General features: G+C 48.1%; 1 protein-coding gene across 1 annotated transcript in view; it reads right to left on the bottom strand.

Annotated features, from left to right (window-relative positions):
- LOC121578767 (regulator of G-protein signaling 7-like) overlaps nucleotides 1–13797 on the bottom strand; it is a 268935-nt gene that overhangs the window by 186427 nt on the left and 68711 nt on the right. Inside the window, exon 4 of the mRNA XM_045213932.1 lies at nucleotides 2509–2559. Coding sequence (XP_045069867.1) covers nucleotides 2509–2559 — 51 coding nt within the window. The remainder of the gene's footprint in view (nucleotides 1–2508; nucleotides 2560–13797) is intronic.

Raw genomic sequence — 13797 nt, 5'->3', positions numbered from 1 at the left:
GACAGGGGGATTGGAGGAAAGGGAGTTTGAGGACAGGGGGATTGGAGGAAAGGGAGTTTGAGGACAGGGGGATTGGAGGAAAGGGAGTTTGAGGACAGGGGGATTGGAGGAAAGGGAGTTTGAGGAGTGGAGGGATTGGAGGAAAGGGAGTTTGAGGAGTGGAGGGATTGGAGGAAAGGGAGTTTGAGGACAGGGGGATTGGAGGAAAGGGAGTTTGAGGAGTGGAGGGATTGGAGGAAAGGGAGTTTGAGGACAGGGGTATTGGAGGAAAGGGAGTTTGAGGACAGGGGGACTGGAGGAAAGGGAGTTTGAGGGGAGGAGGATTGGAGGAAAGGGAGTTTGAGGAGAGGGGGACTGGAGGAAAGGGAGTTTGAGGACAGGGGATTGGAGGAAAGGGAGTTTGAGGACAGGGGGATTGGAGGAAAGGGAGTTTGAGGACAGGGGGACTGGAGGAAAGGGAGTTTGAGGGGAGGAGGATTTGAGGAAAGGGAGTTTGAGGAGTGGAGGGATTGGAGGAAAGGGAGTTTGAGGAGTGGAGGGATTGGAGGAAAGGGAGTTTGAGGACAGGGGGGATTGGAGGAAAGGGAGTTTGAGGAGTGGAGGGATTGGAGGAAAGGGAGTTTGAGGAGTGGAGGGATTGGAGGAAAGGGAGTTTGAGGACAGGGGGACTGGAGGAAAGGGAGTTTGAGGAGTGGAGGGATTGGAGGAAAGGGAGTTTGAGGAGTGGAGGGATTGGAGGAAAGGGAGTTTGAGGAGTGGAGGGATTGGAGGAAAGGGAGTTTGAGGACAGGGGGACTGGAGGAAAGGGAGTTTGAGGAGTGGAGGGATTGGAGGAAAGGGAGTTTGAGGAGTGGAGGGATTGGAGGAAAGGGAGTTTGAGGAGTGGAGGGATTGGAGGAAAGGGAGTTTGAGGAGTGGAGGGATTGGAGGAAAGGGAGTTTGAGGACAGGGGGATTGGAGGAAAGGGTGTTTGAGGAGTGGAGGGATTGGAGGAAAGGGAGTTTGAGGACAGGGGGATTGGAGGAAAGGGAGTTTGAGGACAGGGGGATTGGAGGAAAGGGAGTTTGAGGAGAGGGGGATTGGAGGAAAGGGAGTTTGAGGAGAGGGGGATTGGAGGAAAGGGAGTTTGAGGAGAGGGGGATTGGAGGAAAGGGAGTTTGAGGACAGGGGGATTGGAGGAAAGGGAGTTTGAGGACAGGGGGATTGGAGGAAAGGGAGTTTGAGGAGAGGGGGATTGAAGGAAAGGAGTTTGAGGACAGGGGGATTGGAGGAAAGGGAGTTTGAGGAGAGGGGGATTGGAGGAAAGGGAGTTTGAGGAGAGGGGGATTGATGGAGAGGAGTTTGAGGACAGGGATTGGATGGAAAGGGAGTTTGAGGACAGGGGGATTGGAGGAAAGGGAGTTTGAGGACAGGGGGATTAGAGGAAAGGGAGTTTGAGGAGAGGAGGGATTGGAGGAAAGGGAGTTTGAGGACAGGGGGATTGGAGGAAAGGGAGTTTGAGGAGAGGGGGATTGGAGGAAAGGGAGTTTGAGGAGAGGGGGATTGGAGGAAAGGGAGTTTGAGGAGAGGGGGATTGGAGGAAAGGGAGTTTGAGTGGAGGGGGGATTGGAGGAAAGGGAGTTTGAGGAGAGGGGATTGGAGGAAAGGGAGTTTGAGGAGAGGGGGATTGGAGGAAAGGGAGTTTGAGGAGAGGGGGATTGGAGGAAAGGGAGTTTGAGGACAGGGGGATTGGAGGAAAGGGAGTTTGAGGAGAGGGGGATTGGAGGAAAGGGAGTTTGAGTGAGAGGGGGATTGGAGGAAAGGGAGTTTGAGGACAGGGGGATTGGAGGAAAGGGAGTTTGAGGACAGGGGGATTGGAGGAAAGGGAGTTTGAGGACAGGGGGATTGGAGGAAAGGGAGTTTGAGGACAGGGGGATTGGAGGAAAGGGAGTTTGAGGACAGGGGATTGGAGGAAAGGGAGTTTGAGGACAGGGGGATTGGAGGAAAGGGAGTTTGAGGAGTGGAGGGATTGGAGGAAAGGGAGTTTGAGGAGTGGAGGGATTGGAGGAAAGGGAGTTTGAGGAGAGGGGGATTGGAGGACTATTGATACAACAGGTCAAGACTATTGATACAACAGATCAAGACTATTGATACAACAAGTCAAGACTATTGATACAACAGGTCAAGACTATTGATACAACAGGTCAAGACTATTGATACAACAATTCAAGACTATTGAGCTGATGGCACTGACACAACAAGTACAATCACACTGAATGTAAAAAAAAACATACATCTGAACCATTTCAGAGGAAACAAAATAATGTATTTCAATGGTTGTTGGATCATTTTGGATTTCAAGGGATTTAGAGTTTGAATTGTTTGGAACGTTTAGATCCTTTCTTAGGAAAACCCAAACATGAGTTAAAAAACGGTTGAGTTGATGACACTTTCAATGATACATCAGCAACAACAAAAACAACAGACACGTCACATTGAATGTAAAAAAACATCATAAATAAATCTTACCTTGATCATCAATGTTTAGGTTTTTGATCATCCACTGTACAATTTCAGAACCTGCAAGACAAAACATAAAACATTCAACATTCTGCTTCTGCTGGTATCAAAAACATGTGAGCGCAAAAACTCAACATATTTTAATAACTTTACATAAATCTCTCTTCTCATGTACAGTAAATTGTTACGTGCATATCAAAAGGAGAGGTGAATCTGAAACATCACCACTGCTCTCGTCTCCTTACTGCAGAACACCTCCTAGCAGGTTATATTTACCGCTCCCATAATCCAACCCATTTCTAAAGGACCAGGCAGAATACATTAAAAAGCAGAGACTACATTACAGAATAAATTAAAAAGTGAGACAGAGTCAATCTGCAGAGACTACATTACAGAATAAATTAAAAAGTGAGACAGAGAACACAGAACACAGAACACACAAAGCCAACTGCTGGGTTTGGATAAGTCAAGTCAAGTGCCTTTATTTCCCTGAATGCCTTTAATCACGGTTAGCTAATCAAATAAAACGACATTCAATCAGTGTAAATTCTAATAGACCCTCTATAGACCCATATGATTCTAATAGACCCTCTATAGACCCATATGATTCTAATAGATCCTCTATGGACCCATATGATTCTAATAGATCCTGTAAGGACCCATATGACTCTAATAGACCCTCTATGGACCCATATGATTCTAATAGACCCTCTATAGACCCATATGATTCTAATAGATCCTCTATGGACCCATATGATTCTAATAGATCCTGTATGGACCCATATGACTCTAATAGACCCTCTATGGACCCATATGATTCTAATAGACCCTCTATGGACCCATATGATTCTAATAGACCCTCTATAGACCCATATGATTCTAACAGACCCTCTATGGACACATATGATTCTAATAGACCCTCTATAGACCCATATGATTCTAATAGACCCTCTATGGACCCATATGATTCTAATAGACCCTCTATGGACCCATATGATTCTAATAGACCCTCTATAGACCCATATGATTCTAACAGACCCTCTATGGACACATATGATTCTAATAGACCCTCTATAGACCCATATGATTCTAATAGACCCTCTATAGACCCATATGATTCTAATAGACCCTCTATAGACCCATATGATTCTAATAGACCCTCTATAGACCCATATGATTCTAATAGACCCTATATGGACCCATATGACTCTAATAGACCCTCTATGGACCCATATGACTCTAATAGAGGAAGCGGCGGGTCCATCTGGAGAGTATCTCTGTCTCTCTCTCCCCATCTTTCTCTCTCTCTCCTCTATCCCTACTTCTTCCGCTTTTTTGATGGTTTGCCATGTTTCCAAGTGAAGCTGTTGCCAAGAGTGTGCAAAGTTGTCATCAAGGCAAAGGGTGGCTATTTTAAGAATCTCAAATATAAAATATATTTTTATTTGTTTAACACTTTTTTGGTTACTACATGATTCCATATGTGTTATTTCATAGTTTTGATGTCTTCACTATTATTCTACAATGTAAAAAATAGTAAAAAATAAAGAATAACCCTTGAATAAGTAGGTGTGTCCAAACTTTGGACTTGTAGTGTGTATCTCACAAAACACTGTGTATATATCTGCAACACAACACTGTGTATATATGTCCAACACAACACATATATTTTCAGGTCTTTCCAGAGATGTTTGATCGGGTTCAAGTCCGGGCTCTGGCACAAGACTGACTGTCTCTCTCTATTGAACCAGAGCCCAGCAGGCCTCTGGGCACCCAGACAGGACTGACTGTCTCTCTCTATTGAACCAGAGCCCAGCAGCCCTCTGGACACCCAGACAGGACTGACTGTCTCTCTCTATTGAACCAGAGCCCAGCAGCCCTCTGGACACCCAGACAGGACTGACTGTCTCTCTCTATTGAACCAGAGCCCAGGAGCCCTCTAGACACCCAGACAGGACTGACTGTCTCTCTCTATTGAACCAGAGCCCAGGAGCCCTCTGGACACCCAGACAGGACTGACTGTCTCTCTCTATTGAACCAGAGCCCAGCAGCCCTCTGGACACCCAGACAGGACTGACTGTCTCTCTCTATTGAACCAGAGCCCAGCAGGCCTCTGGACACCCAGACAGGACTGACTGTCTCTCTCTATTGAACCAGAGCCCAGCAGCCCTCTGGACACCCAGACAGGACTGACTGTCTCTCTCTATTGAACCAGAGCCCAGGAGCCCTCTAGACACCCAGACAGGACTGACTGTCTCTCTCTATTGAACCAGAGCCCAGCAGCCCTCTGGACACCCAGACAGGACTGACTGTCTCTCTCTATTGAACCAGAGCCCAGCAGCCCTCTGGACACCCAGACAGGACTGACTGTCTCTCTCTATTGAACCAGAGCCCAGCAGCCCTCTGGACACCCAGAAAGGACTGACTGTCTCTCTCTATTGAACCAGAGCCCAGCAGCCCTCTGGACACCCAGACAGGACTGACTGTCTCTCTCTATTGAACCAGAGCCCAGCAGCCCTCTGGACACCCAGACAGGACTGACTGTCTCTCTCTATTGAACCAGAGCCCAGCAGGCCTCTGGACACCCAGACAGGACTGACTGTCTCTCTCTATTGAACCAGAGCCCAGCAGCCCTCTGGACACCCAGAAAGGACTGACTGTCTCTCTCTATTGAACCAGAGCCCAGCAGCCCTCTGGACACCCAGACAGGACTGACTGTCTCTCTCTATTGAACCAGAGCCCAGCAGCCCTCTGGACACCCAGACAGGACTGACTGTCTCTCTCTATTGAACCAGAGCCCAGCAGCCCTCTGGACACCCAGACAGGACTGACTGTCTCTCTCTATTGAACCAGAGCCCAGCAGCCCTCTGGACACCCAGACAGGACTGACTGTCTCTCTCTATTGAACCAGAGCCCAGCAGCCCTCTGGACACCCAGACAGGACTGACTGTCTCTCTCTATTGAACCAGAGCCCAGCAGCCCTCTGGACACCCAGAAAGGACTGACTGTCTCTCTCTATTGAACCAGAGCCCAGCAGCCCTCTGGACACCCAGACAGGACTGACTGTCTCTCTCTATTGAACCAGAGCCCAGCAGCCCTCTGGACACCCAGACAGGACTGACTGTCTCTCTCTATTGAACCAGAGCCCAGCAGGCCTCTGGACACCCAGACAGGACTGACTGTCTCTCTCTATTGAACCAGAGCCCAGCAGCCCTCTGGACACCCAGAAAGGACTGACTGTCTCTCTCTATTGAACCAGAGCCCAGCAGCCCTCTGGACACCCAGACAGGACTGACTGTCTCTCTCTATTGAACCAGAGCCCAGCAGCCCTCTGGACACCCAGACAGGACTGACTGTCTCTCTCTATTGAACCAGAGCCCAGCAGCCCTCTGGACACCCAGACAGGACTGACTGTCTCTCTCTATTGAACCAGAGCCCAGCAGCCCTCTGGACACCCAGACAGGACTGACTGTCTCTCTCTATTGAACCAGAGCCCAGCAGCCCTCTGGACACCCAGACAGGACTGACTGTCTCTCTCTACAGCACTATTCACAGCCTCTACAGTATTGACAGCAGCTGCTATCAGCTGAAAGGATCCATTCATCTCCATGGACAGCACTATTCACAGCCTCCACCAGTATGTCATCATTATATTACCAAGAAGGAAAAACAGGACTCCTTGTTATTACAGAATCTGGACAGATCTGGGCAGGAGAATAAAACAGGGTGCGTCTCTAATGGCCCCCTGTTCCCTAAAGGGAAAAGGGGGATACCTAGTCAGCTGAACAACTGGTTCCCTAAAGGGAAAAGGGGGATACCTAGTCAGCTGAACAACTGGTTCCCTAAAGGGAAAAGGGGGATACCTAGTCAGCTGAACAACTGGTTCCCTAAAGGGAAAAGGGGGATACCTAGTCAGCTGAACAACTGGTTCCCTAAAGGGAAAAGGGGGATACCTAGTCAGCTGGACAACTGGTTCCCTAAAGGGAAAAGGGGGGATACCTAGTCAGCTGAACAACTGGTTCCCTAAAGGGAAAAGGGGGATACCTAGTCAGCTGTACAACTGGTTCCCTAAAGGGAAAAGGGGGATACCTAGTCAGCTGAACAACTGGTTCCCTAAAGGGAAAAGGGGGATACCTAGTCAGCTGAACAACTGGTTCCCTAAAGGGAAAAGGGGGATACCTAGTCAGCTGAACAACTGGTTCCCTAAAGGGAAAAGGGGGATACCTAGTCAGCTGTACAACTGGTTCCCTAAAGGGAAAAGGGGGATACCTAGTCAGCTGAACAACTGGTTCCCTAAAGGGAAAAGGGGGATACCTAGTCAGCTGAACAACTGGTTCCCTAAAGGGAAAAGGGGGATACCTAGTCAGCAGTACAACTGAACGCATTCAATTGAAATGTGTCTTCCCATTTAACCCAACCCCTATATGGTGCCCTACTGGACTCTGGTCAAAAGCACTACAGTGGGGAAAAAAGGTATTTAGTCAGCCACCAATTGTGCAAGTTCTCCCACTTAAAAAGATGAGAGAGGCCTGTAATTTTCATCATAGGTACACATCAACTATGACAGACAAATTGAGAAAAAAAATCCAGAAATACACATTGTAGGATTTTTTATGAATTTATTTGCAAATTATGGTGGAAAATAAGTATTTGGTCACCTACAAACAAGCAAGATTTCTGGCTCTCACAGACCTGTAACTTCTTCTTTAGGAGGCTCCTCTGTCCTCCACTCGTTACCTGTATTAATGGCACCTGTTTGAACTTGTTATCAGTATAAAAGACACCTGTCCACAACCTCAAACAGTCACACTCCAAACTCCACTATGGCCAAGACCAAAGAGCTGTCAAAGGACACCAGAAATAAAATTGTAGACCTGCACCAGGCTGGGAAGACTGAATCTGCAATAGGTAAGCAGCTTGGTTTGAAGAAATCAACTGTGGGAGCAATTATTAGGAAATGGAAGACATACAAGACCACTGATAATCTCCCTCGATCTGGGGCTCCACGCAAGATCTCACCCCGTGGGGTCAAAATGATCACAAGAACGGTGAGCAAAAATCCCAGAACCACACGGGGGGACCTAGTGAATGACCTGAAGAGAGCTGGGACCAAAGTAACAAAGCCTACCATCAGTAACACACTACGCCGCCAGGGACTCATCCTGCAGTGCCAGACGTGTCCCCCTGCTTAAGCCAGTACATGTCCAGGCCCGTCTGAAGTTTGCTAGAGTGCATTTGGATGATCCAGAAGAGGATTGGGAGAATGTCATATGGTCAGATGAAACCAAAATAGATATTTTTGGTAAAAACTCAACTCGTCGTGTTTGGAGGACAAAGAATGCTGAGTTGCATCCAAAGAACACCATACCTACTGTGAAGCATGGGGGTGGAAATATCATGCTTTGGGGCTGTTTTTCTGCAAAGGGACCAGGACGACTGATCCATGTAAAGGAAAGAATAGAAAATCTTTGGAGGGAGTTGAAAGTCCGTGTTGCCCAGCGACAGCCCCAAAACATCACTGCTCTAGAGGAGATCTGCATGGAGGAATGGGCCAAAATACCAGCAACAGTGTGTGAAAACCTTGTGAAGACTTACAGAAAACGTTTGACCTGTGTCATTGCCAACAAAGGGTATATAATAAAGTATTGAGAAACTTTTGTTATTGACCAAACACTTATTTTCCACCATAATTTGCAAATAAATTCATTAAAAATCCTACAATGTGATTTTCTGGATTTGTTTTCCTCATTTTGTCTGTCATAGTTGATGTGTACCTATGATGAAAATTACAGGCCTCTCTCATCTTTTTAAGTGGGAGAACTTGCACAATTGGTGGCTGACTAAATACTTTTTCCCCCCCACTGTATCTAGGGGACACAGTGTCCTTTGGGACGTTACCATAGTAACAGAGACGGCAGCAGACTTTAATGACAACATTATGGAGCAGGACACACAGAAGGTGTATGAAGAACCAGGCAGCGTCAACATAAAGCAGCGTAGTTGTTTGTGTGTGTGTCAGAGCAGAGCATCATTATGGGCCCACTGATAGGCTAATACTGTTATTACCTACTGTCTTTATATGACCTCATTATAACAACACTGTGGACTAAACTATTCAATATCATCTGGAAAAGCAATTATGGTTGGTCATCCTGCAATCCTGCAGTCTCTCTCTCTCTCTCTCTCTCTCTCTCTCTCTCTCTCTCTCTCTCTCTCTCTCTACTTGAAACTGCCCCATACCTACAATAACTCAGATTGAGGGGAAATTGGAGGCTAAACTTGTAGGATACAGAGCATCCATAGACCATACCATATGAACTCTTATTAGTATCCCAGAGTGCATATATACATTATTCTGCTTTTCCACATCTCAACAAGGGCCTTAGGTTCCAACCCGATGCTCCCTCTCAGTGTTTAGGATGCTATTCCAATGTTCTAGTGTTCTAAATTCTACTCCAGTGTTCTGCAGACTTGCGTAACCACCTGGAGAGCAGGGCACTAGCTACCTGTGTTATTGACGGAGTCCTCGACCCTCCTCTCCTCCAGAAACACTCTCTGAAACTATCTCATCCCCTCTGCTAACTTTAAACTCCATATGACATCACCCACAGGAAGCATTTCCAGTAGCGTGAGAGAGAGTAGTCCTGCGTTAGACCTTGACCTTTCTAAGGTCATGTATCCAGCAGCATGGTTCCATAACGCTTCTGATACATAACGTACCACTCTGGCAGGAAGAAGCATCCAGGAGAGGCTTCATTAAGGCTGCTTCTGGTACATAACGTACCACTCTGGCAGGAAGAAGCATCCAGGAGAGGCTTCATTAAGGCTGCTTCTGGTACATAACGTACCACTCTGGCAGGAAGAAGCATCCAGGAGAGGCTTCATTAAGGCTGCTTCTGGTACATAACGTACCACTCTGGCAGGAAGAAGCATCCAGGAGAGGCTTCATTAAGGCTGCTTCTGGTACATAACGTACCACTCTGGCAGGAAGAAGCATCCAGGAGAGGCTTCATTAAGGCTGCTTCTGGTACATAACGTACCACTCTGGCAGGAAGAAGCATCCAGGAGAGGCTTCATTAAGGCTGCTTCTGGTACATAACGTACCACTCTGGCAGGAAGAAGCATCCAGGAGAGGCTTCATTAAGGCTGCTTCTGGTACATAACGTACCACTCTGGCAGGAAGAAGCATCCAGGAGAGGCTTCATTAAGGCTGCTTCTGGTACATAACGTACCACTCTGGCAGGAAGAAGCATCCAGGAGAGGCTTCATTAAGGCTGCTTCTGGTACATAACGTACCACTCTGGCAGGAAGAAGCATCCAGGAGAGGCTTCATTAAGGCTGCTTCTGGTACATAACGTACCACTCTGGCAGGAAGAAGCATCCAGGAGAGGCTTCATTAAGGCTGCTTCTGGTACATAACGTACCACTCTGGCAGGAAGAAGCATCCAGGAGAGGCTTCATTAAGGCTGCTTCTGGTACATAACGTACCACTCTGGCAGGAAGAAGCATCCAGGAGAGGCTTCATTAAGGCTGCTTCTGGTACATAACGTACCACTCTGGCAGGAAGAAGCATCCAGGAGAGGCTTCATTAAGGCTGCTTCTGGTACATAACGTACCACTCTGGCAGGAAGAAGCATCCAGGAGAGGCTTCATTAAGGCTGCTTCTGGTACATAACGTACCACTCTGGCAGGAAGAAGCATCCAGGAGAGGCTTCATTAAGGCTGCTTCTGGTACATAACGTACCACTCTGGCAGGAAGAAGCATCCAGGAGAGGCTTCATTAAGGCTGCTTCTGGTACATAACGTACCACTCTGGCAGGAAGAAGCATCCAGGAGAGGCTTCATTAAGGCTGCTTCTGGTACATAACGTACCACTCTGGCAGGAAGAAGCATCCAGGAGAGGCTTCATTAAGGCTGCTTCTGGTACATAACGTACCACTCTGGCAGGAAGAAGCATCCAGGAGAGGCTTCATTAAGGCTGCTTCTGGTACATAACGTACCACTCTGGCAGGAAGAAGCATCCAGGAGAGGCTTCATTAAGGCTGCTTCTGGTACATAACGTACCACTCTGGCAGGAAGAAGCATCCAGGAGAGGCTTCATTAAGGCTGCTTCTGGTACATAACGTACCACTCTGGCAGGAAGAAGCATCCAGGAGAGGCTTCATTAAGGCTGCTTCTGGTACATAACGTACCACTCTGGCAGGAAGAAGCATCCAGGAGAGGCTTCATTAAGGCTGCTTCTGGTACATAACGTACCACTCTGGCAGGAAGAAGCATCCAGGAGAGGCTTCATTAAGGCTGCTTCTGGTACATAACGTACCACTCTGGCAGGAAGAAGCATCCAGGAGAGGCTTCATTAAGGCTGCTTCTGGTACATAACGTACCACTCTGGCAGGAAGAAGCATCCAGGAGAGGCTTCATTAAGGCTGCTTCTGGTACATAACGTACCACTCTGGCAGGAAGAAGCATCCAGGAGAGGCTTCATTAAGGCTGCTTCTGGTACATAACGTACCACTCTGGCAGGAAGAAGCATCCAGGAGAGGCTTCATTAAGGCTGCTTCTGGTACATAACGTACCACTCTGGCAGGAAGAAGCATCCAGGAGAGGCTTCATTAAGGCTGCTTCTGGTACATAACGTACCACTCTGGCAGGAAGAAGCATCCAGGAGAGGCTTCATTAAGGCTGCTTCTGGTACATAACGTACCACTCTGGCAGGAAGAAGCATCCAGGAGAGGCTTCATTAAGGGCTGCTTCTGGTACATAACGTACCACTCTGGCAGGAAGAAGCATCCAGGAGAGGCTTCATTAAGGCTGCTTCTGGTACATAACGTACCACTCTGGCAGGAAGAAGCATCCAGGAGAGGCTTCATTAAGGCTGCTTCTGGTACATAACGTACCACTCTGGCAGGAAGAAGCATCCAGGAGAGGCTTCATTAAGGCTGCTTCTGGTACATAACGTACCACTCTGGCAGGAAGAAGCATCCAGGAGAGGCTTCATTAAGGCTGCTTCTGGTACATAACGTACCACTCTGGCAGGAAGAAGCATCCAGGAGAGGCTTCATTAAGGCTGCTTCTGGTACATAACGTACCACTCTGGCAGGAAGAAGCATCCAGGAGAGGCTTCATTAAGGCTGCTTCTGGTACATAACGTACCACTCTGGCAGGAAGAAGCATCCAGGAGAGGCTTCATTAAGGCTGCTTCTGGTACATAACGTACCACTCTGGCAGGAAGAAGCATCCAGGAGAGGCTTCATTAAGGCTGCTTCTGGTACATAACGTACCACTCTGGCAGGAAGAAGCATCCAGGAGAGGCTTCATTAAGGCTGCTTCTGGTACATAACGTACCACTCTGGCAGGAAGAAGCATCCAGGAGAGGCTTCATTAAGGCTGCTTCTGGTACATAACGTACCACTCTGGCAGGAAGAAGCATCCAGGAGAGGCTTCATTAAGGCTGCTTCTGGTACATAACGTACCACTCTGGCAGGAAGAAGCATCCAGGAGAGGCTTCATTAAGGCTGCTTCTGGTACATAACGTACCACTCTGGCAGGAAGAAGCATCCAGGAGAGGCTTCATTAAGGCTGCTTCTGGTACATAACGTACCACTCTGGCAGGAAGAAGCATCCAGGAGAGGCTTCATTAAGGCTGCTTCTGGTACATAACGTACCACTCTGGCAGGAAGAAGCATCCAGGAGAGGCTTCATTAAGGCTGCTTCTGGTACATAACGTACCACTCTGGCAGGAAGAAGCATCCAGGAGAGGCTTCATTAAGGCTGCTTCTGGTACATAACGTACCACTCTGGCAGGAAGAAGCATCCAGGAGAGGCTTCATTAAGGCTGCTTCTGGTACATAACGTACCACTCTGGCAGGAAGAAGCATCCAGGAGAGGCTTCATTAAGGCTGCTTCTGGTACATAACGTACCACTCTGGCAGGAAGAAGCATCCAGGAGAGGCTTCATTAAGGCTGCTTCTGGTACATAACGTACCACTCTGGCAGGAAGAAGCATCCAGGAGAGGCTTCATTAAGGCTGCTTCTGGTACATAACGTACCACTCTGGCAGGAAGAAGCATCCAGGAGAGGCTTCATTAAGGCTGCTTCTGGTACATAACGTACCACTCTGGCAGGAAGAAGCATCCAGGAGAGGCTTCATTAAGGCTGCTTCTGGTACATAACGTACCACTCTGGCAGGAAGAAGCATCCAGGAGAGGCTTCATTAAGGCTGCTTCTGGTACATAACGTACCACTCTGGCAGGAAGAAGCATCCAGGAGAGGCTTCATTAAGGCTGCTTCTGGTACATAACGTACCACTCTGGCAGGAAGAAGCATCCAGGAGAGGCTTCATTAAGGCTGCTTCTGGTACATAACGTACCACTCTGGCAGGAAGAAGCATCCAGGAGAGGCTTCATTAAGGCTGCTTCTGGTACATAACGTACCACTCTGGCAGGAAGAAGCATCCAGGAGAGGCTTCATTAAGGCTGCTTCTGGTACATAACGTACCACTCTGGCAGGAAGAAGCATCCAGGAGAGGCTTCATTAAGGCTGCTTCTGGTACATAACGTACCACTCTGGCAGGAAGAAGCATCCAGGAGAGGCTTCATTAAGGCTGCTTCTGGTACATAACGTACCACTCTGGCAGGAAGAAGCATCCAGGAGAGGCTTCATTAAGGCTGCTTCTGGTACATAACGTACCACTCTGGCAGGAAGAAGCATCCAGGAGAGGCTTCATTAAGGCTGCTTCTGGTACATAACGTACCACTCTGGCAGGAAGAAGCATCCAGGAGAGGCTTCATTAAGGCTGCTTCTGGTACATAACGTACCACTCTGGCAGGAAGAAGCATCCAGGAGAGGCTTCATTAAGGCTGCTTCTGGTACATAACGTACCACTCTGGCAGGAAGAAGCATCCAGGAGAGGCTTCATTAAGGCTGCTTCTGGTACATAACGTACCACTCTGGCAGGAAGAAGCATCCAGGAGAGGCTTCATTAAGGCTGCTTCTGGTACATAACGTACCACTCTGGCAGGAAGAAGCATCCAGGAGAGGCTTCATTAAGGCTGCTTCTGGTACATAACGTACCACTCTGGCAGGAAGAAGCATCCAGGAGAGGCTTCATTAAGGCTGCTTCTGGTACATAACGTACCACTCTGGCAGGAAGAAGCATCCAGGAGAGGCTTCATTAAGGCTGCTTCTGGTACATAACGTACCACTCTGGCAGGAAGAAGCATCCAGGAGAGGCTTCATTAAGGCTGCTTCTGGTACATAACGTACCACTCTGGCAGGAAGAAGCATCCAGGAGAGGCT

This window comes from Coregonus clupeaformis, unplaced genomic scaffold, assembly GCF_020615455.1.
Source record: "Coregonus clupeaformis isolate EN_2021a unplaced genomic scaffold, ASM2061545v1 scaf0173, whole genome shotgun sequence".
NCBI lineage: Eukaryota > Metazoa > Chordata > Actinopteri > Salmoniformes > Salmonidae > Coregonus > Coregonus clupeaformis.
Note: the sequence above shows the minus strand (reverse complement) of the source record. Positions and strands in the feature narration are given on the sequence as shown.